Raw genomic sequence first — 23,086 nt, 5'->3', positions numbered from 1 at the left:
GAAGGAAGGAAGGAAGGAAGGAAGGAAGGAAGGAAGGAAGGAAGGAAAGAAAGAAAGAAAGAAAGAAAGAAAGAAAGAAAGAAAGAGAAACAAACAGAGAAAGAAAGAAAGAAAGAAGAAAATAAAAAGAGAATTGGAGATTCCAAGCTGTAGCATTATCGACATTTGTAACATTATTGCAGGATCATCCTCTGTCATGGAGAGCTGTCTTGTGCACTACAAGATCCTTAGCAGCATCCCTAACCTTTACTCACTAGATACCAGTAGCACCCTCCTCCAGTTGTGACAACCAAAAATGTCTCCAGACATTGCCAAGTCTCCCCTGGGAGGGAAAAAGCACCCAGGGAGAGAACCTCTGGTTTAGAAAGTATTGGAGGGGCTGTGCGTTGTGGTTCAAGCCTGTAATCCCAGCACTTTTTGGGAGGCCAAGGCGGGTGGATCACCTGAAGTCAGGAGTTCAGGACTAGCCTGGCCAAAATGGTGAAACCCCGTCTCTACTAAAAATACAAAAAAATTAGCAGGACATAGTGGCTCATGCCCGTATTCCCAGCTACTCAGGAGGCTGAGGCAGGAGAATTGCTTGAACCCAGAGGACGGGGTTGCAGTGAGCCAAGATCACATTGCACTCCAGCCTGGGCAACAAGGGCGAAACTCAGTATCAAAAACAAACAAACAAAAACAAGTAATAGGAGGAACCGTTACAATTCATAACATGATCAGGGATGTAATTTTGAACTGAGAGCTGTCACAAGGAGTCAAGCAGGTGAGAAGCTGGGAAGTGAGTGTTACAGGCAGAGGGCACAGCCTATGCAAAGGCCCTGAGGTAGGAACAGGGGTAGAGGGGATTGGGTAGGAATGAGCTGAGGCAGGTGGGGAGAAGATGGGGTTTGGTAGGGACACAGCCCCAGCGATGTAGACCTGATTGTCAGTCTTGTCTATACCGGCGAGGAAGAGGATCTTGGCCAAGAGGAGACACACGCAGAGGTGCAGGTGGAGGTAGGTGATGTGATTTCGGATGGAGCGACACAGCAAAAAGGTGGCGATGGCCAAGACGAGGCACACCAAGGAGATGATCATGCCCACGTGGCTAATGATGTACAAGGAGAAGTCCATCTGTCAGGAAGGAATTCATAGTTGGCCTGAGAATGGGATCAAAATTCCCCCAGGTGGGAAGAACAGTTATCTAAAACCCTGGCTCGGGCAAAATTAGCTTGGGAGCCTTTTCTCCCTCTAACACTCAGTGAACTAGATATTGTCCTTTCATTATCCTTTGCAATCAACTGGCATCCACCAGCACCTATTCCCAGCCCTGTCCTATGCGCTACTCCAGGTATGACTGTGACTGGATGTCCACAAACTACATCTCCCAGAATCCTTGGGAACTAAGGTCCTGGATGTAATTTAGGTTCTCCAGTGAGATACATCTGTGAATGTCTTGGAATGCAGAAGGGAGGCAAATATCAGCTTTTGGCAGACAGGAGTGAGCTTCATTCCACATTTCCACTGTCCAGTCCCCAATTTCATGGTGGAGTGGGGTGGCAAAACGACAGCAGCAATTTCTGACCTCTGAGTTATAGCTGCATTGGGGGATGATCTTGAAGCCAAAATTGAAGTGACAGCCCCCTGACTTCAACTCCTCCATCCTCTCCCAGAGATTTTTGTGAGCACCCACTTCCCTGTATTAAATCCCTTTCTGCTTGAAATACCTGGGGTGTTTTTTCCTTCCTGTACTGCATCCCCACTGATAATGCAGACATTCAGGAATGCTCCAACTTCAGGAGTGGAACATGACAAGCTGAGTTCTTCTTCTATGCCATTTATTCATAATTAATTTTAAAATTGATTTTAAATGTATCCGAGTGCTTTCTGTGGGTTAAAGATATGCCAGGCACTATCTTATGAGCACCTCTCTATGATATTGTCACAAAGTGGTTAGGAAAACCGACCATTGACTGGGCGCAGTAATTCCAGCACTTTGGGAGGCTGAGGTGGGTGGATCACCTGAGGTCAGGAGGTTCAAGACCAGCCTGGCCAACATGGCAAAACTCTGACTCTACCCAAAAAAAAAAAGAAAGAAAAAAGCTGGGCATGGTGGTGGGCACCTGTAATCCCAGCTACTCGGGAGGCTGAGTCAGGAGAATCACTTGAACCTGGGAGATGGAGGTTGCAGTGAGCCGAGATCACGCCACTGCACTCTAGCCTGGTGACAAGAGCGAAAATCAGTCTCAAAAAAAAAAAAAAAAAAAAAAACAGAAAAAAGAAAAGAAAACTGACCAATTTCTAGTTGTGTGAGTTTGGACAAGACACTTAACTGCTCTTTGCCCTCAGTTTCCTCATCTGTTAAAAAGAGAATATTAATGGTAACTGCCTTACACAGTTGTTGTAGGAGGATTAAAAGAAAACATTTAAAGTACAACTGTGCCAGAAACATGCTGTATAAATGCTAGTGATCATCAGCAATTTTTGTTATCGTTCTCATTTTTGAGATGAGACAGCTGGGCTCAGTGCAGAGAAGTTAAGTGACTTTTCCAAGAAAACATAGCTAGAAAGTGGTAGAGATGCGACTTGAAACTCAGTCAGTTTTGTTCTGGATCCAGTTCTCTTAAATCCTAAGCCACATGGTCCTTAAAACGGCACTTACTTATGGCCTCCCTGGTAGGGAATTAAACGTTGGGTCTACCATGATAGGAAAGGATACTTTTTTTTTTTTTTTTTGAAACAGAGTCTCACTCTGTCACTCAAGCTGGAGTGCAGTGACGTGATCTCGGCTCACTGCAAGCTCTGCCTCCCGGGTTCACACCATTCTCCTGCCTCAGCCTCCCGTGTAGCTGGGACTATAGGCGCCTGGCACCACGCCCGGCTAATTTTTTGTATTTTTAGTAGACACAGGGTTTCACCGTGTTAGGCAGGATGGTCTGGATCGCCTGACCTCCTGATCCGCCCGCCTCAGCCTCCCAAAGTGCTGAGATGACAGGCGTGAGCCACCGCGCCCGGCGAAAGGATGCTTTCTACAACACTAATGAGGACGTCCTTCCTCTCTGCCGAATCTACTCATTCACCAAGGCTTATTTCATATTCTGTCTCTCATCTATCATCGTCTCTCTTGGAAACACCTCAGAATTATTTTTTGTTTGTTTGTTTTGTTGTTGTTGTTGTTGTTGTTGTTGTTGTTGTTGTTGTGAGACAGAGTCTCGCTCTGCTGCCAGGCTGGAATGCGGTGGTGCCATCTCAGCTCACTGCAACCTCTGCCTCCCAGGTTCAAGCGATTCAAGCGATTCTCCTGCCTCTGCCTCTGGAGTAGCTGGGACAACAGGCATGCATCACCACGCCCAGCTGATTTGTGTATTCTTAGTAGACATGGGGTTTCACCATGTTGACCAGGATGGTCTCGATCTCTTGACCTCATGATGCACCCACCTTGGCCTCCCAAAGTGCTGAGATGACAGGCATGAGCCACCGCGCCTGGCCAATACCTCTGAATTCTTACAGCATTCCTTCTTGACCCATTTGCATGTTTTAGTCGAAAGAGATTTCCCCAGATTTGAATTCCACCTGCCCCAATTTCTAACTTCAGGACTAGACGGGCCACTTTGCCCATTCTGTGAAATGCGTCTGAAACGGCTTAACCTAAAGAGCCCAGCACGCTGTAGGTGCTCATTAAGTAAGATCTGTGATTGCTCCAGTGCCTGGCCCTATTTAGGGTCATTATTTCTCATTGTATACGTGAGCTTCATGGCCTTCCAACCAGACTGTAAGTTCTGCAGGGGCGACGGCGTATCACCTACCCCTTCTGTCCCCATGACTCCGTCCCACAACACCCATCCCCATGGGAGACACACGACAGACGTTTAATCAATATTTTCCCATTGGATTTGGAGGCAGATACTCTGCCTCAGGGAACAAATCATCATTACTAACCGTGAGCTCCCCAGAAGCCATGATAACAGCAAGATTCGCCATCCGATTACAGCTGCAGACGGTATGTATCTCAGAGGCTTCCAGGATCACACAGCCAAAGGATGTCCATCTTCCACCCTTCACATCGGTGCTCCAGGAAACACAGATGGGCCTCTCAAACTCCTGCTTTGGCTAAAAAACACCCCAAAAATTTAAAAAACAAACAAACAAACAAAAAAAAACAAAGGCCCTGGTCACCTGAGGATCCCCATCAAATAGATTAAATGTGACCATCCTCAAGAGTCACTGGGAACAAGAATACACAGGGTACGTTCTGAGGGAATGGGGGAAAATGCTGATATTTCATTATGCAATGAGGGCCAATCTGATGGGGCAGCTTACATTCCTGTTGCTAGAAGAAAACTCCTCCTTTCATCAAATCCATAATAAGGCCTTCTACATAGTCACTCATTATTCTCTTACTCATTCAATGTGTGTTTTTTTTGTGTGTCTGTGTGTGACTGAGTCTCACTGTGTCACCCAGGCTGGAGTGCAGTGGTGCAGTCTCAGCTCACTGCAACCTCCGCCTCAGGGTTCAAGTGATTCTTCTGCCTCAGCCTCCCAAGTAGCTGAGATTACAGGTGCCCACCACCATGCTTGGCTAATTTTGGTATTTTTAGTAGAGACGGGGTTTTACTATGTTGGCCAGACCAGTATTGAACTCCTGATGTCAAGTGATTCACCTGCCTTGGGCCTCCCAAAGTTCTGGGATTACAGGCGTGGGTCACCATATCCAGCTAATTTTTGTATTTTTAGTAAAGATGGGGTTTCTCCATATTGGCCAGGCTGGTCTCGAACTCCTGACCTCAAGTAATCCGCCTGCATAGGCCTCCCAAACTGTTGGGATTAGAGGCATGAGCCACCACACCCAGCCTCGTTCAACATGTTTTTATTGAATACCTATTACATGCCTTGATCTGTGCTGTTTACGGGAGACATTAGTAAATAAAATAGACACAGTTCTTCCCCCAAGGAGATCATAGTGCAGTGGGAGGAAAAACATATAAAAGCCAAGTAAACAGAGAAATATTTTTAGTAACAGTTTAAGAACAACATGCTTTAAGAATGTATATTAGAAGGGTGGGCATGGTGGCTTATGCCTGTAATCCCAGCACTTTAAGAGGCTGAGGCGGGTGGATCACTTGAGGTCAGGTGTTCAAGACCAGCCTGACCAACACGGTGAAACCCTGTCTCCACCAAATACAAAAAGGTTAGCTGGGCGTGGTGGTGGGCACCTGTAATCCCAGTTACTCTGGAGAATGGCTTGAACTGAGGAGGCAGGGGTTGCAGTGTGAACTAGTTCAACCATTGTGGAAGACAGTGTGGTGATTCCTCAAGGATCTAGAACTAGAAATACCATTTGACCCAGTTATCCCATTACTGGGTATATACCCAAAGGATTACAAATCATGCTGCTATAAAGACACATGCACACATATGTTTATTGCGGCACTATTCACAATAACAAAGACTTGGAACCAACCCAAATGTCCATCGATGACAGACTGGATTAAGAAAATGTGGCACATATACACTATGGAATACTATGCAGCCATAAAAAAGGATGAGATCATGTCCTTTGTAGGGACATGGATGCAGCTGGAAACCATCATTCTCAGCAAACTATCACAAGAACAGAAAACCAAACACTGCATGTTCTCACTCGTAGGTGGGAATTGAACAATGAGAACACTTGGACACAGGAAGGGGAACATCACACACCGGGTCCTGTTGTGGGGTGGGGAGAGGTAGGAGGGATAGCATTAGGAGATATACCTAATGTAAATGACGAGTTAATGGGTGCAGTACACCAACATGGCACATATATACATATGTAACAAACCTGCACGTTGTGCACATGTACCCTAAAACTTAAAGTATAATAATAATAATAATAATAAAAGAAGCAACAATCACATAGCAGCATCCAGGATCCAATCAGATCAAGCCCTGGCATCACCCCATGGCAGCATCCAATCAGATCACACCTTCCTGCATCACTTCATTGTAAGATGCAATCAAATCGCAGCTCATTACCCACTGACTATAAAACCTGCCCCAACCCCCCAGCTTGGGGAGACAGATTTAAGCCAGACTCCTGTGTCCTTCCTTGGCAGTCCTGCAATAAACTTCTCTCTCTACAAAAACCCGGTGCTTCAGTGTTTAACTTTCTGTTGCACATGGGCAAATGGACCTAGTTCTGTTTGGTAACAGCGGGAGACCTCATTCCTCTAGCGGTGGCTTCTGTTAATTGACTTGAATTGCTAGAAATTGTGGAAGCTCACCGACCACAATAGCTTCCCATAAAAAATGAGAGTTAAGGAAATCGAGAGACCAGGAGTTCCCAACAGGTAGACAGGAATCTCAGCAGAGACCTCTTCACAAACCTGAATGTTCTCCAGAGTGTAGATGACTGGATCTGAGAAGCCATCTTTCTTCTCCCCAGTCATGATGCCCCCAACGACTCGAGAATTTATCTTCAGCTTGATCTTCGAGGTGGTCAGGGGAGCCTGGTGGTCTTGGAAGAAGCGTTCGTTTAAAACAGACTCCACGCCCACAAAGGAGACAAAAGCCACACCAGTGGTCCCTGCAGGTTTCCCCAAATGAAAAAAAGAGGGAATCGTTTGCTCAATAGTTATTATAGAAGATCGAACACACACGAGAGAGAGAGAGAGAGAGAGAGAGAGAGAGATGCACCTCACTGTGCTGCTCCGAGATTAAAATAACCAGCGGGCTTCTAGGTTTAAAAAATAAACCTCCGGCCGGGCATGGTAGCTGACGCCTATAATCCCAGCACTTTGGGAGGCCGAGGCGGGTGGATCACAAGGTCAGGAGATCCAGACCATCCCGGCTAACATAGTGAAACTCCGTCTCTACTAAAATACAAAAAATTAGCCTGGTGTAGTGATGCGCGCCCGTAGCTCCAGCTACTTGGGAGGCTGAGGCAGGGGAATCACTTGAACCTGGGAGGCAGAGATTGCAGTGAGCCAAGATCGCACCACTGCACTCCAGCCTGGTGACAGAGCAAGATTCCGTCTCAAAACAAAAGAAAACAAAATGAAACAAAAACTTCCACAGCTGGGCAGAGTGGCTCACGCCTGTAATCCCAGCACTTTGGGAGGCCAAGGCAAGTGGATCACTTGAGGTCAGGAGTTCAAGACCAGCCTGGCCAACATGGTGAAACCCCATCTCTACTAAAAATTAAAAAAAAAAAACTAGCTGGGCATGGTGGCAAGTGCCTGTAGTCCCAGCTACTCGGGAGGCTGAGGCACGAGAATCGCTTGAATCCAGGAGGCGGAGGTTGCAATGAGCCAAGACCATGCCATTGCACTCCAGCCTGGGCAACAGAGCAAGATTCCACCTCAAAAAAAAAGAAAAAGAAGAAGGAAAAGAAGAAGAAAGAGGAGGAGGAGGAGGAGGAGGAGGAAGAAGAAGAAGAAGAGGAAGAAGAAGAAGAAGAGGAGGAGGAGGAGAAGAAGGAGGAGGGAGAAAGTGCTCAATTTATGATATCTGGAGGGGACATCCAAGGGGTCCCTCCATTAGCTTGGCAGTGACAGATGAAGCCTGGGGGATGGTACTGTCTGGTTGGGACAGGAAGCTGTGGACAGCAAGCCACCCAGGTGCCAAGGCAAGAGATCAAGGGCACGGGCTGTTCCAGTATAATAAAATATATAGAATAAGAATAGTCATACTAGATATAGATAATAGATATGATTATGTATAACTATCATTAATCATTAGTCTGTAGCAATGACTCTTTACTCCAATATTATAATAATCCTTGATCTACAATTGTAACTTAGGAAAAACCAGGCCATACAGAGATAGGGGCTGAGGGGACATAGTGAGAAGTGACCAGAAGACAGGAGTGTGAGCCTTCTGTTATGCCCAGGCAGGGCCACCAGGGGGCTCCTTGGTCTAGTGGTAACACCAGCATCTGGGAAGATGCCCGTTGCCAAGCAGACCGTGGTCTAGCGGTAGCGTCAGTGTCAGGGAAAAACACTCGCTACTTAGCAGACAGGGAAGACAGGGAAAGGGAGTCTCCCTTTCCCCGGAGGAGTTCAGAGAAGACTCTACTCCTCCACCTCTTATGAAGGGCCTGACTGATGTTATCCGGAGGCCCAACCGTCTCCCTGTGATGCTGTGCTTCAGTGGTCATGCTCCTAGTGCACCTTCATGTTCCATGCTGTACACCTGGCTCTGCCTTTTAGATAACAGTAGCAAATTAGTGAAAGTACTAAAAGTCTCTGATATGCAGAAATAATGGCGTAAGCTGTCTCTCTCTCTCTCTCCTCTCTTTCTCTCTGCCTCGGCTGCCAGGCAGGGTAGGGTCCCCTGTCCAGTGGACACGTGACCCACGTGACCTTACCTATCATTGGAGATGGCTCACACTCCTTACCCTGCCCCTTTGTCTTGTATCCAATAAATATCAGCTCAGCCTGGCATTCGGGGCCACTACCGGTCTCCACGTCTTGGTGGTAGTGGTCCCCCAGGCCCAGCTGTCTTTTCTTTTATCTCTTTGTCTTGTGTCTTTATTCCTACAATCTCTTGTCTCCGCACACAGGGAGAAAAACCCACCAACCCTGTGGGGCTGGACCCTACAGGAAGCGGCATAGGACATATCCCTGTCTCTCTCTTTCTAACTCGGCCTCCCAAGGTGTTGGGATTACAGGTGTGAGCCGCCACGCCCAGTGACCTTCAATTCTTTTCCCTCTCTCCCCCACGTTCCTGGTGCTCCAGCCCACTCTACTTTTAGTTCCATGATCATACCAAGCTTTTTTTCAACACAGAGCCATAGCTTGCACTTCCTGTAACACACTCTCTCCTACTTTCTTTACGTATTCCTCAGGACTTCGCTTAAATATCTCTTCCATTTTTCACACTGTGCTTTTACATGAAAGTATTAACCACAGTGTTAATCATATGCATAGATCAGATCAGGGGCTGGAAAACTGTGGCCTATGGGCCAATCTGGCTGTCACCTACTTTTTTAAATAAAGTTTTATTGAAACATGCGCAGGCACATTCATATACCTATTGTCTATGGATGCTTTTACACTATAATGGTAGTTAAGTCGTTGTGATAGAGGTTGTATTAATTGCAATGCTTAAAATAGTTACTAACGAACCCTCTACAGAAAAAATTTGCCATCCCTGACATAGATTAGCAGTGTCCAACAGAAATATAGTATGAACCACATATGTGATTTTAAATTTTCTAGTACACATTTTTTTAAATTAAAAAAAGATAAAATTAATTTTAATAATATATTAACTCAGTATAAGCCAAATATTATCATTTCAACATATAAATGATATTTTTAAATGTAAAAATATATTTTAAATATTGCATATTTTAAAATTTTAAATATTACATATTTTAAAAATTTAAATATTTTAAAATTTTAAATATTATATATTTTAAAAATTTAAATATTTTAAAATTTTAAATATTTTTTATTTTTATATTATTTTAAATACAAAAAAATGACTAGTGAGATGTTTTAATCCTTCTTTTTGGGCACCAAGCCTTTGAAATACAATGTTTATTTTAGGTTTACAGTAGTTCTCAACCTGGCTTAATCAAATTTCAACTGCTCAACAGCTGAATGTGACCAGTTCATATCATACAGGCCAGTGAAGGTCTCAATACTGCAGTATTACAAGGTCATTTAATGTTTGACTTCCCTAGCAGATGGAAAACTCTGAGAGCATAGGCCATTTCTGCCCTCATTGGTTCTCAACCATCTGGCACTGGTCTTGGCACCTTGAAAGGGATCAATAAATGCATATTAATGGAATACACCATAACCTGCATTCTCAGGAGAGGAACTGTACCTGTGGATTCAGATTCCTCAATTGTGGAACACCGGATCTTCATCTTATCCCCCTTGGCTGCCAAGCTCAAGTTCACATTCTCTTCACTGCATTCTTTGTTGATAACTTTGCTCTCAATGTCTAAAAAGAAAAAGGGAGAGTTCCTATGAGGTCGCCCAGAAAGTCGGTCCTGAATCTTGTTTCTGTCCAAAAAAAGGTACACATCCATCGTGGCGAGCAGAGAAAAAGAATAGAAAGTTCAATTCATGATAGGAAAGATCTTGAGTCCCATGATGAATGATAGGAGAACCATAGCACCAAACAAATGAGTAACCCAGGTGGAGCCTTAGAAGCCAGCTCTCATATCCTAGGAGGTGCATCAGGGAAAGATGGGGTCAAAGTCAACAGTGATGGAAGGCAACAGTCATGATCTTCTCTCTACTCTAATTTTTTGTTTTTGTTTTTGTTTTTTACTTTTGTTGATGTTTTTTTTTTGGAGACAGAGTCTCGCTCTGTTGCCCGGGCTGGAGTGCAGTGGCGCGATCTTGTCTCACTGCAAGCTCCGCCTCCCAGGTTCACGCCATTCTCCTGCCTCAGCCTCCCAAGTAGCTGGGACTACAGGCGCCCGCCACCACGCCCAGCTAATTTTTTGTAGTTTTAGTAGAGACAAGATTTCACCGTGTTAGCCAGGATGGTCTCGATCTCCTGACCTCGTAATACGCCCGCCTCGGCCTCCCAAAGTGCTGGGATTACAGGCATGAGCCACTGCCCCCGGCTTCATGTGTTTTCTAAAACCAAAATAAATAGTAAGGGATTGGGGCAAGCCTAGCATGGTACACAAGAGCTCAGGTTCTGCAGTCAGATGGTGGTAACTGGGAGGTCCAGCTCTGCCACGCGCTAGCTGCCTAAATTTGAGCATTGATTTAACATCCCTATGCCTCCTATTTCTCATCCATATCATGGCAACACATTGCAGGACCTAACCCACTGGCCCTTCCTGAAAACAAACTAGATAATGGAACCAGAAGTATCCTTATAAAATATAAGCCAGATAATACCATACCTATTCCCAAATTTTCCAATGTCTTTTCATCTCACTTCAGATAAAATCTTGGCTGGGTACAGCGGTTCAGGCCTGTAATCCTAGTACTTTGGGAGGCCAAGCAGGAGGATCACTTGAGCTCAGGAGTTCAAGACCAGCATGGGCAACATAGCAAGACCTCATTTCTACCAAAAATTTTAAAAACTAGACAAGCATGGTGGTGCACGCCTATAGTTCCCAGCTACTCAGGAGGCTGAGGCAGGAGGATCGTTTGAGCCTGGGAGTGTGAAACTATAGTGAGCTATGATTGCACCACTGCACTCCAGCCTAGGTGACAGAGTGGGACCCTGTCTCAAAAAAAAAAAAAAAAGAAAAAGAAAAACCTCAAGTCCCTAAATTTGTCTACATTTCCTTTCTCCTACTGCTATCACCATCTTCAATGCCACTTCAGCCACACTGGGCACCTCATGATTCCTTGAATTCTCCAGGTATTCCTGCACTTGCTCTTTCTCCAGATATTTACACGACTCTCTTCCCTGACATCCCTGCCCCAATGAGACTTACCCTGATCTCACTATATAAAGTAGCAACTCTCCCTCTAATCCCAACCCTCTCTAACCTCCCTAGCCTGCTGTATTTTTTCTCAGTAGCACTACCTCTATTTGGTATACCAGATGTCTGTTTGTTTATTATCTGACTCAACTCACTAAAATATAAGATTCATGAGGCTAATTTTGTTCACTACTGGTTGGAGTCCACCAAATACTTTATTTCCACCTCTTGGCCTTCTGGGCATCTATTAGGTTGGAACTTCCTAGGTTTATGTGAATGATACTGGAACTACTGCCAGGAGTAGGGTGCTAATGTAAAAGATCTACAGCAGCCACTATTCCCAAGTAGTCATCTATCAAGTATGTATGAGTCAGGAAAGGATCAGTCTTGCAGCAGTAACAAACAACCCTAAGTCTTAGTGGATTAAAAAAAAAAAAAGCGTTTATATCTCATTAATGCTTTGTATCTATTGTAAATTGACTTGAGGCCATGTTCCATATTATCTTTATTCTGGCACCCAGGCAGATGGAGCAGCTGTGACCTGAGGCACTGCTAATCGTATGGGCAGAGGGAAAGAAAGTTCTGGAAAGTCTCATACTGGCAACTACTCTATTCCCCAATTTATTGGCCTGAACTAGTCCCCAAATCCCACCTAACCACACAGTAGCCAGGAAGTACAATTCTACCGTGGGCCCAGCAGGGCAAACAGGAAGTACTTGAGCACAGCCTATGACTGTCATACCTTAGCCCAGCACATAGCAGCTAATCAGCAAATATTTGTAGAATAAATTAATGATATGGTCTTAGCATAGTGCCTGGCCTTTGCCAAGTGCTCAGTGAATGTATTGTTAATATGATTAGATTTACTTTGCTGTGAATTCAAGGTATTTAAACAGTTGGAGAAAGAATGGGTGGGAAACCCAGGGAAAATCCCATTGCCAAAGTCAACTCTCAAAATCATCACCTAGATGTAACCTTGCCACGAAGGGTATCTCCTACCTAAGTAATCCGTCCGAACAGTCTGAGTGATATTTGCTGAGGGTTTCAAAAAAGCAGCCAGTGTCAAGCTTTCCACGCTCTCCAGGAAGACTGTGGCCAGGGAGGACGTCTCCTCCTTGGTGAATTTGGTCCACGTGGATATTTGTTTAAGCACAGGGACAAAGCTCTCAGTTGTATTCTGCAAGGAAAGACGTGCTTGTTCATTCTCTGTCTCTCTCTCTGTGTCTCTCTCTGTCTCTCTCTCTCATTAATGAAATAACAGCTGTCCTTTTTCTCATTAAGAATAGGCTGGGAGTCAGTCCAAGGGAGAATTAAAAGGGGCATCCACTCGGGCTCCTTTTTCTGATTCAAGAAGCCCCATTAGAAATACAAACTGAACCCGGGAGGCGGAGCTTGCAGTGAGCTGAGATCCGGTCACTGCACTCCAGCCTGGGTGACAGAGCGAGACTCCGTCTCAAAAAAAAAAAAAGAAATACAAACTGAGGCTGGGCGTGGTGGCCACGCCTGTTATCCCAGCACTTTGGGAGGATGAGACGGGCGGATCACGAGGTCAGGAGATCGAGACCATCCTGGTTAACACAGTGAAACCCCGTCTCTACTAAAACTACAAAACGATTAGCCAGGCATGGTGGCGGGCGCCTGTAGTCCCAGCTACTTGGGAGGCTGAGGCAGAAGAATGGCGTGAACCCGGGAGGCAGAGCTTGCAGTGAGCAGAGATCATGCCATTGCACTCCAGCCTGGGTGCCACAGCGAGACTCCATCTCAAAAAAAAAAAAAAAAGAAATACAAATTGAGGCCAAGTGCTGTGGCTCACACCCGTAAGCCCAGCACTTTGGGAGGCTGAGGTGGGTGGATCATGAGGTCAGCAGTTCAAGACCAGCCTGGCGAACACAGTGAAACCCTGTCTCTACCAAAAATACAAAAAAATTTAGCCGGGTGTGGTGGCACGTGCCTGTAATCCCAGCTACTCAGGAGGCTGAGGCAGGAGAATAGCTTGAACCCAGGAGGCAGAGGTTGCAGTGAGCTGAGGTCACACCACTGCACTCCAGCCTGGGCGACAGTGCAAGAGGCCATCTCAAAAAAGAAAAAAAGAAATACAAATTCAAGTCCAGGAATTCAAGACCAGTCTGGACAATATAACAAGACCCTATCTATACAAGCAAATTAAAAATGAGCAGGCACGGTGGTGCATAACTGTAGTCCCAGCGGCTCAGGAGGCTGAAGTGGGAGGATCTCTTGAGCCCTGGAGTTCAAGGCTGCAGTGAGCTGTGATCACTCCACTGCACTCCAGCGTGGGTGACAGAGTGAGATCTTGTCAAAAGCAAGCAAGCAAGAAAGATAAATCGATGTAACCTTTATGCAATGTAGTAAGTTTGTACCTATAACCATGTAAATTGCATACACCCTTTGACTCAGCAATTCCCCTTCCAGGAATTAATCTTTCCAGAAATACTTAAAAGTTGTGCAAGGATCTTGTCCAGTGGTGTTCATTTCGGGATAGTCTGTGGAACGCCTCAATGCCCTATAGGTTGGGTCAATAAATGAAAATGAAATCAAATAATGAGATAGCCATATAGCTGTTAAAATGAATACCGCAGCCGGGCGCGGTGGCTCAAGCCTGTAATCCCAGCACTTTGGGAGGCCGAGACGGGCGGATCACAAGGTCAGGAGATCGAGACCATCCTGGCTAACACGGCGAAACCCCGTCTCTACTAAAAACACAAAAAATTAGCCGGGCGAGGTGACAGCGCCTGTGGTCCCAGCTACTCGGGAGGCTGAGGCAGGAGAATAGCGGGAACCCGGGAGGCGGAGCTTGCAGTGAGCTGAGATCCGGCCACTGCACTCCAGCCTGGGCGACAGAGCGAGACTCCGTCTCAAAAAAAAAAAAAAAAAATTACTGTCCTAAACCTCTCAAATAAGTGCTCAATAAAATGACTCCAATGTGTGTGCGTGTGTGTGTGCGCTTATGTATGTGAGTGTGTGTATATGTATGTGTTGGGCTGTGTACATGTGTGTGCATGTGTGTGTATCTCTGTGTATGTCTATGTATGCCTATCTGTGTATGTGTGTTTGTGTATATGTATGTATACGTGTGTGTATATGTGTGTTCGTGAATGTGTGTACATTTGTATATGCCTGTATGTATATATGTGTGTATGTGTGTGAGGAACGTGGATATGTGTGTGTATGTATGTGTATGTGTGTATCTGTGTGTAGATGTCGGTATGTCTGTATGTGTGTATGGGTATATGCATATATGTGTATATACCTGTGTGTATGTGTGTAAATGTGTGTGTGGAGGGTGTGTGTGTGCATGTGTGTATGTATGTGTTATATGTATGTGCATATATATGTGTGTGTATTGTGTACTTATGTGTGTGCATGTGTGTATGTATGTGTTATGTGTATGTGCATATACATATGTGTGTATGTGTGTACTTATGTGTGTGCATGTGTGTGCATGTGGGGGAGATGCATATGTGTGTATATGTGTGTATTTGTGTGTATGTATCCAGTGTACATGTATGTGTGTATATATATGTGTGTGTGTGCATGTGAGTATATGTGTGTGTTTATTTGTATGTGTATGTATGTATATGTATGTATGTGTGTACCTGCTCACAAAGTAAAAAGGGGAAGATACTTTTCTACCTCTTAACACTGGATATGTCTGAGGAAGAGGATTAAGGTAAGAAAAACAATAACAACAATAGTAATAGTAATATTCATGTGATTACCCTTATTACTGATGATCACCAATAAATGGATTATCACATGTGACTCTGACCCAAGCAAAAAAAAACCCCCAAAACTAAAAGGAATTCAGAACCTAATAAATGCAAGAAAATGTATTAAATGAATTAAATCCAGTTGGATGGTAGAGGAAATTAAACTGAAATTTGAGCAGCAACACAAATTTCTATCTATCCAAATTAGATGATAAAAGGAAAAAAAGGATTTCAATAAACACGAGGTAAGCAGGACAGTTGCGAGATATGTGTCCAAGAGAAACAGGATGCCCTGAGTTCTGTATTCCCCGAAAGGTATGGGTGTGGGATTCCCCTCCCCATTGACATAGCAGAAATATCTCAAGTAGCACCATCTCCAGGAAACATATTACTCAATTCTACAGCTGACGAAATCTCTTCAAATCCTGCCCCTCTGATTTGTCAAGTCTATTCTTCCTAGCTAGGAAAGTTATGTTATATCCTCAGGAAAGTTAGAAAATTTTAGGCCAACTAAAACTCCTTAGTAGGATTTGTGTTAAATTTAGAAGTTTTTGACATCTTTAGCATAATCTAGAAACATCTGTCATTTAAATAGTTGGGGCTGGGTGTGGTGGCTCATGCCTGTAATCCCAGCACTTTGGGAGGCCCAGGTGGGTGGATCACCTGAGGTCAGGAGTTTGAGACCAGCCTGGCCAACATGACGAAACCCCTTCTTTACTAAAAATACAAAATATTAGCCGGGTGTGGTGGTGGGTGCCTGTAGGCTGAGCTACTTGGGAGGCTGAGGCAGAAGAATGGCGTGAATCCAGGGGGCGGAGCTTGCAGTGAGCCAAGATGGTGCCACTGCACTCCAGCCTGGGCAACAGAGCGAAACTCTTTCCCCCCTCAAAAAAAAGAGTTGGAACAGTCTGACACATTAGAGAAGCTAACCAATTAACCACATGATTTTTATTGCAAAAAGCAATTAGACTTGTTATTTTATATGAACAATTTAAGATAACATGGCTGTCTATAAACCATATTTAATGTCTAAAGAATCTGAATTACTACATTTACAGATTCGATCAATTGGATTTATGAGTCGCTGAGGACCCAGGTGACTTTGCGTGTTAGATTTGTAAATCCTTTTCACTAGGTACTTGAAATTTGCGTGGAGCGGGGAGGGGGGATTTGGAATATTTATAAACATAGTATAAAACATTTGAGGAAATTAAACTGTTTGTAAATAGGGTTAACCATTTATTAAAATTTAATCTGAAAACCCTAGGAATGAATGTGTACTTTATGAATAAATGTATTAATTTAAAATTAATAAAATTACAAGTAAAAAGTTATTCTTATTTTCATACAGAAATAACCAGATTTATAAAGAAAATGACAATGTCAATGAGTTCAACTTAAAGCTGGAGAAAAACTAGGTTTTGGCCAGATGTGGTGGCTCACACCTGTAATCCTAGCATTTTGGGAGGCTGAGGTGGGTGGATCACCTGGGGTCGGGAGTTTGAAGCCAACCTGACCAACATGGAGAAACCCCCTCTCTACTAAAAATAGAAAATTAGCTGGATGTGGTGGTGCATGCCTATAATCCCAGCTACCTGGGAGGCTGAGACAGGAGAATCACTTGAACCTGGGAGGTGGAGGTTTTGGTGAGCCGAGATTGCACCATTGCATTCCAGCCTGGGCAACAAGAGTGAAACTCCACCTCAAAAAGAAAGAAAGAAAGAAAAACTTAATATCAACAACTGTAATAACCTAACAACTCCTAGGTATTTATGCTGGAGAAATTAAAATTTATGCTTATATACACACACACACATACACACACACACACACACACAAACTATATATGGATGTTTGTTTATAGCAGCTCTATTGATAAAATGGAATATTACTCGGTAATGAGAAAGGAATGAAGCACTGATCCATGCTACAACGTGGATGAACCTCGAGGACATCACGCTCAGTGAGAGAAGTCAGACACAAAAGGACAAATCCTGTGTGATCTCACTCCTAGGAGGTTTCTAGAGTCACCAGATTCACAAAGACAGAAAGTAGGATGGTGGGTGCCAGGAGCTGGGGATTGGGATGCGAAGTGAGTGTTTCAGGGAGACAGAGTGGGATATTTTGTGGTTTTTTTTGTTTTTGTTGTTTTTGTTTTTTTTTTGTTTTGAGATGAAGTCTTACTCTGTTGCCCAGGCTGGAGTGCAGTGGCTCCATCTCAGCTCACTGCAACCTCCGCCTCCCAGGTTCAAGTGATTCCCCTGCCTCAGCTTCCCGAGTAGCTGGGACAACAGGCACGTGCCACCATGCCCAGATAATTTTTTGTATTTTAGTAGAAACGGTGTTTCACCATGTTGGCCAGGATGGTCTCGATCTCCTGACCTCTTCCTGACCTCATGATCTGCCTGCCTCGGCCTCCCAAAGTGCTGGGATTACAGGCTGAGCCACTGTGCCCTGCCAGGGACAGCGTTTTTTGGGAAAGATGAGAAAGTTCTCGAGATGGATAGTGGGGATGGTTATACAGCAATGAGAATGTGCTGAATCTCATTCACAGTAAAGAGGAAGGAAAAGAAAGGAGGAAGAAAGAGGAGAAGGAGGAAATGGCACTGTTTATACACACACTATCCAAGCATCTCAAATGCATTATGCTGAGTCAAAGAAGCCAGTCTCAAAAGACCACATACTATGTGGTTTCATTTATATAACAATCTTTAAAAGACAAAACTCCAGTGACAGAGACTAGATCAGGGATTTGTAGAGGTTAGTGGTGGAGGGAGTATCTGACTATAAAGGAGAAGCCCAAGGGAATGTTTAGAGATAATTAAACTGTTCTGCATCTTAATTATAGTGGTAGTTCCACAAATCTATTCAGGTTAGAAAACTCATCGAACTATACAAGTAAAAAGGTAATTTTACTATATGCTAATTTTTCAAATCTTACAGCTATAAAAAATCAAATATTAATTCACAATCCATTAATTATAAAGAGATCTTTCTTTCCTTTATTTATTTATTTTTTTTGACGGAGTCTCACTCTGTTGCCAAGGCTGGAGTGCAGTTGTGCTATCTCGGCTCACCACAACCTCCGCCTCCCGGGTTCAAGCAATTCTCCTGCTTCAGCCTCTTGAGTAGCTGGTACTATGGGCACCCGCCACCATGCCCGGCTAATTTTTGTATTTGTAGTAGAGACAGGGTTTCATCATGTTGGCTAGGCTGGTCTCGAACTCCTGACCTCAAGTGATTCACATGCCTCAACCTCCCAAAGTGCTGGGATTATGGGTGTGAGCCACCACACCCGGCCATAAAGACACCCAAAGTGTGCCCAGGATGTTTGAAACTCAAAACACAATTTAAAAGACCCAATTGTTACCTTCAGAGAAACTACAGTTGTTTTATTTTCACACACATTGTCCAGAACACTGAAGATGTTATTCATTTGTGCACAAAAGGAGACCTGTGACCCAGAAAAAAAAAAAGAGCATTTATGAGCATGAATTGATTAATCCACCAAGCATGTAATCTATAAATTAGCCCATAAAGTCCATCATATGAGGTAACCCTGAATTCCTGAGTCTGTAGAATTCTCAGGGAAATAAAAACTCATTGTTTGATCAGAATTAGAATCATATCACCTTTTCCTCCCATGAATAAAAAAAGCAAACATAAACAAATAGCGAAACTACTTAGTGATATTAAAAGAAGAGAAAATGTATGAACTAACAGTGGTCCATATGGAATATTATTCAGCCATAAAAAGGAATGGAGTTCTCTGATATGTACTACAGCATGAATAAACCTTGAAAATATCATGCTAAGTGAAAGAAGCCAGACACAAAGGAGAAAATATCGCATGATTCCATTTCTATAAAATGTCAAGAATAGACAAATCCACGGAGACGGAAAGCTGATTAGTGTTTGCCATGGGCTAGTGGGAGGGGAAAATGGGGAGTGACTGCTTAATGATAAAAATATTCCAGAACTTGGCTGAGCACGGTGGCTCACACCTGTAATCCCAGCACTTTGGGAGGCTGAGGTGGGCAGATCACCTGAGGTCAGGAGTTTGAGACCAACCCTGGCCAACATGGTGAAACCCCATCTCTACTAAAAACACAAAAATTAGCCAGGCATGGTGGTGGGTGCCTGTAGTCCCAGCTATTCAGGAGGCTGAGGCAGGAAGAATTGTTTGAACCCGGGAGGTAGAGGTTGCAGTGAGCCAAGATCACCCCACTGCACTCCAGCCTGGGCAACAGAGCAAGACTCCATCTCAAAAAAAAAAAATTCTAGAACTAGATTGAGGTGATGATTGCATAACATTGTGAATTGTCTAAGTGCCACTGAATTGCACACTTCAAAATAGTTAAAGTGGGCCGGGCGCGGTGGCTCAAGCCTGTAATCCCAGCACTTTGGGAGGCCGAGACGGGTGGATCACGAGGTCAGGAGATCGAGACCATCCTGGCTAACATGGTGAAACCCCGTCTCTACTAAAAATACAAAAACTAGCCGGGCGTGGTGGCGGGCGCCTGTAGTCCCAGCTACTCGGAGGCTGAGGCGGGAGAATGGCGTGAACCCGGGAGGCGGAGCTTGCAGTGAGCCGAGATCGCGCCACTGCACTCCAGCCTGGGCGACACAGCGAGACTCCGTCTCAAAAAAAAAAAAAAAAAAAATAGTTAAAGTGGTGAATTTTATGTTATGTGTACCTCACCACAATTTAAAAAGAAAAACAGTGGTCCAAAGCTAATTTACAAGCTCATATTTAGAATAGTGACATTAATGTCTAAACAGGCCCTGGAGTCTTTACTCATTGCAATGACTTCATTAGACAATCAGGATGTCCAGATTCCTTTTGGCCTGGCTGGCTGTGTAACAGCCCCACACCAACATCCCTCAGTTGCAGCATCAACACCTTCACCGACAGGAAGACTCCAATATATTCTCCCATTCTTTTATTAAGAGAATCCTGAAGTTTTCGATAGGCAAATATCCTCTCTTCCCAGCTTCCCTTGCAGCTAGATGTGACCACGTGACTAATTTCTACCCAATCAGGTGCAAGCAGAAGTGGTGCTGGGTCATATGCTTAAAGAGAAGGATCGTGCTTTTCACTTCCTCTTTTCCCCTTCCCACAAGCTGGAATGCAGATGTGAGGGCAGGAGCTGGAGCAGCCATCTTGGACCACAAAGTGAGCAGCTTGTTGTGTTGATGCTGGCGGAGCATAACGGAGCCATCGTACGAACTCTGCACAGCTTACACTCAGCCGGTTACAGACGAGAAAAATAAACTGCTGTCTGGTTTTGGCCACTATTACTTTTGCCTTTGTTAGAACTGCAAAAACAACATTCTACCTGAATGACTTCTAAGAAAACCTCAGAAACTAGGAACCTTAAGAAATACTTGCATATTCAGGTTTCACTGTGGTTCTCTCTTGGCATTGCTGGACCTGCTCATTATCGGGTATCACATCTTCCTTACATTTGAAGGGAACCCCTAGGAAGAAAACAACAGTAACCAAAAAAAATTTCAACCTCAGCAAAATATGATGAAAATTCACGTCTGATTTCATGTCCTCCCCTCCCTGGCTTAAAATCCATCTATTACCCTAATACACAAGGGGGAAAATGAACAAACCACAGCTACACACTACAACATGAAGGATGTGTCTACTAGAACACACAATTTTCCACTTTGCTCTATTTCACTCAATATCATGCCTCTTAGAGGCAATCATGCATATGACTATGGATGTATGTTTTTTATATGTGTGACTTCTCACTCCGTATTATGTCCCTGCACAACTTATACTCTAAAAGGCATGATAATGAGTGAAACAGAGCAAATTAGAGAAGTCATACATGTAAAAGACATACATCTATAGTCATATGTAGTATTATATCATTTTTACAAAGCTCCAAAACAAGCAATACTAGGCAGATATTGTTTAGGGGTACGTACCAGGGAAAATATTTTTTTAAGTAGGGAAATAATAAACACAAAATTCCAAGTGGTTTTCTGAGGATACAAGGAGATAGAGTGGAGAAGAAACGCATAGGAGATCCAGTGGCATTGATGATACTATCTTTATTATATTGGGAAATACATCAGCTATATTCATTTACTTGTTATACTTCATTGCCTCCAATAAGGTACACATATTTTTAATGTAAATAATCCATAATTTAACAGTTTTAAACCTTTCATGGTTCCCCATTATTCTTGGGGGGGAAAAGGACTCTGAAATTCTTTTTTGAAAGAAAGGGTTGGCAGGGCACGGTGGCTCACATCTGTAATCCCAGCACTTTGAGAGGCCGAGGTGGGCGGATCACGAGGTCAGGAGTTCAAGAACAGCTTGGCCAACATGGTGAAACCCCGTCTCTACTAGAAATACAAAAATTAGCTGGGCGTGGTGGGAGCACCTGTAATCCTAGCTACTTAGCAGGCCGAGGCAGAAGAATTGTTTGAACCCGGAGATGGAGGTTGCAGTGAGCAGAGATAGCACCACTGCACTCCAGCCTGGGTGACAGAGTGAGACTCCGTCAAAAAAAATAATAATAAATAAAAGACAGGGTCTTACTCTGTCACCCAGGCTTGAGTGCTGTGGCATGAGCATAGCTCACTGTGGCCTCAATCTCCTAGGCTCAAGTGATATTCCCACCTCAGTCTCCTGAGTAGCTAGGACTACAAGCCCATGCTACTATATCTAGCTCATTTTTTATCATTATTTTTTGTAGAGACAGAGTCTTGCAATGTTGCCCAAGCTGGTCTTGAATTCCTGGCCTCAAGTGATCCTCTCACCTTTGCCTGCCAAAGTGCTGTTTATAGGCACGTCACTGCATCCAGCCCTTTCAAAATTCTTCACAAGCCACCAAGAACCTGCAGAATCTGACCTCTGTCCACTTCATCAGATATGTCTAATGCCACTTCCCCTTGTCCTCATTTGTTGTGAGCCTCAGGACCTTTGCATCTGCTATAACCCAGAACAGCATGATCTCCATTCTTCCTCTAGAGAAGTCCTTCTCCTCCTTCAGGTTTCTGCTTAACTGTTTGCTTGGAGCATAATCAATATCCTATTAGTCACTTCAAAGCACACTATGTTTCTTTGTTGTTTTATTCATAGTTATAATTAAATAATTGTGTGTGTGTGTGTTTTCTGGCTCCTTCCCTAGACTATAAGCTACAAGAGGACAAGAATCATGCCTATCATATTTAGGACCAAATCTTCAGCGCCTACTGCAGGGGCCTGTTTAACTAACTAATTAATTAATTAATAGGTACTCCAAAAATCATTTATTGAAAGAGGAAATGGATGAAGAAGAAAAGAAACAGAATATGCGGATGAGGCAACAGTAAGAGGAAGATCCTGAGGTTGGGTAGAATGAGAATTTTCCAGTCAAAGCCAGAAACAGATTCCATTGCCAACACATACGAAGAGATGATTACTTTGGCAGCTGAAGTTGCCGTCTTTCTGGGAGCTTTCTGGATTGGGACGAAAGCCTGCAATGCAGCCACAGCTGTAGGAGCCCAGAGCATTGGTGCAGAGAGAATTTGGACCACATGTTGATGGATCTTGGCGGCACTCATCAATATCTGCAAAGAACTGGAGAATATCAAGAAACCCAGAAGAACAAAGAGAAATGTCTTTTCTGGATTGTCCATCAAACCCTCTGCTCACCTCTACATTCCACTTTTTGGTCTGTGAAATTCAACTGTCCATTGCTTGGTGCAAAGCCAGGGTGGCAGGTGCAAAAGTAGCTCCCAGGAGTGTTGGTGCATGTTGAATTGATGGGACACATTTCAGTGCATTCGTCAATGTCTGTGGGGTATAGAATGGGTGTGGAGTCAAGTTGGTCAGTGATCCAACAAAATCATACTTCCCTTTGCAAAATACGGAGTCACGTTTCACTAGAAAATGGCACCCCAGCCAGGGACTACATTTCCCAGAACCCTCTGCGTCTAGGTGAGGTCATGTGACTACTGTTCGCTCGTGGAATATGAGAGC

At 44.0% G+C, this 23,086-nt stretch overlaps 1 protein-coding gene across 1 annotated transcript in view; it reads right to left on the bottom strand.

Annotated features, from left to right (window-relative positions):
• ADGRE1 (adhesion G protein-coupled receptor E1) overlaps positions 1-23,086 on the bottom strand; it is a 43,548-nt gene that overhangs the window by 5,942 nt on the left and 14,520 nt on the right. The window contains exons 7-15 of the mRNA XM_025367809.1: positions 22,760-22,900; positions 22,528-22,674; positions 20,489-20,577; positions 18,467-18,550; positions 12,368-12,545; positions 9,796-9,915; positions 6,345-6,544; positions 3,919-4,089; positions 919-1,113 (exon numbers count right to left, since the gene is read on the bottom strand). Of these exons, the coding sequence (XP_025223594.1) occupies positions 919-1,113; positions 3,919-4,089; positions 6,345-6,544; positions 9,796-9,915; positions 12,368-12,545; positions 18,467-18,550; positions 20,489-20,577; positions 22,528-22,674; positions 22,760-22,900 (1,325 nt within the window). The remainder of the gene's footprint in view (positions 1-918; positions 1,114-3,918; positions 4,090-6,344; positions 6,545-9,795; positions 9,916-12,367; positions 12,546-18,466; positions 18,551-20,488; positions 20,578-22,527; positions 22,675-22,759; positions 22,901-23,086) is intronic.

The sequence above is a fragment of the Theropithecus gelada genome, chromosome 19 (assembly GCF_003255815.1).
Source record: "Theropithecus gelada isolate Dixy chromosome 19, Tgel_1.0, whole genome shotgun sequence".
Classification (NCBI taxonomy): Eukaryota; Metazoa; Chordata; class Mammalia; order Primates; family Cercopithecidae; genus Theropithecus; species Theropithecus gelada.
The sequence above is the reverse complement of the archived record's forward strand: the minus strand, read 5'-3'. Positions and strand labels throughout refer to the sequence as shown.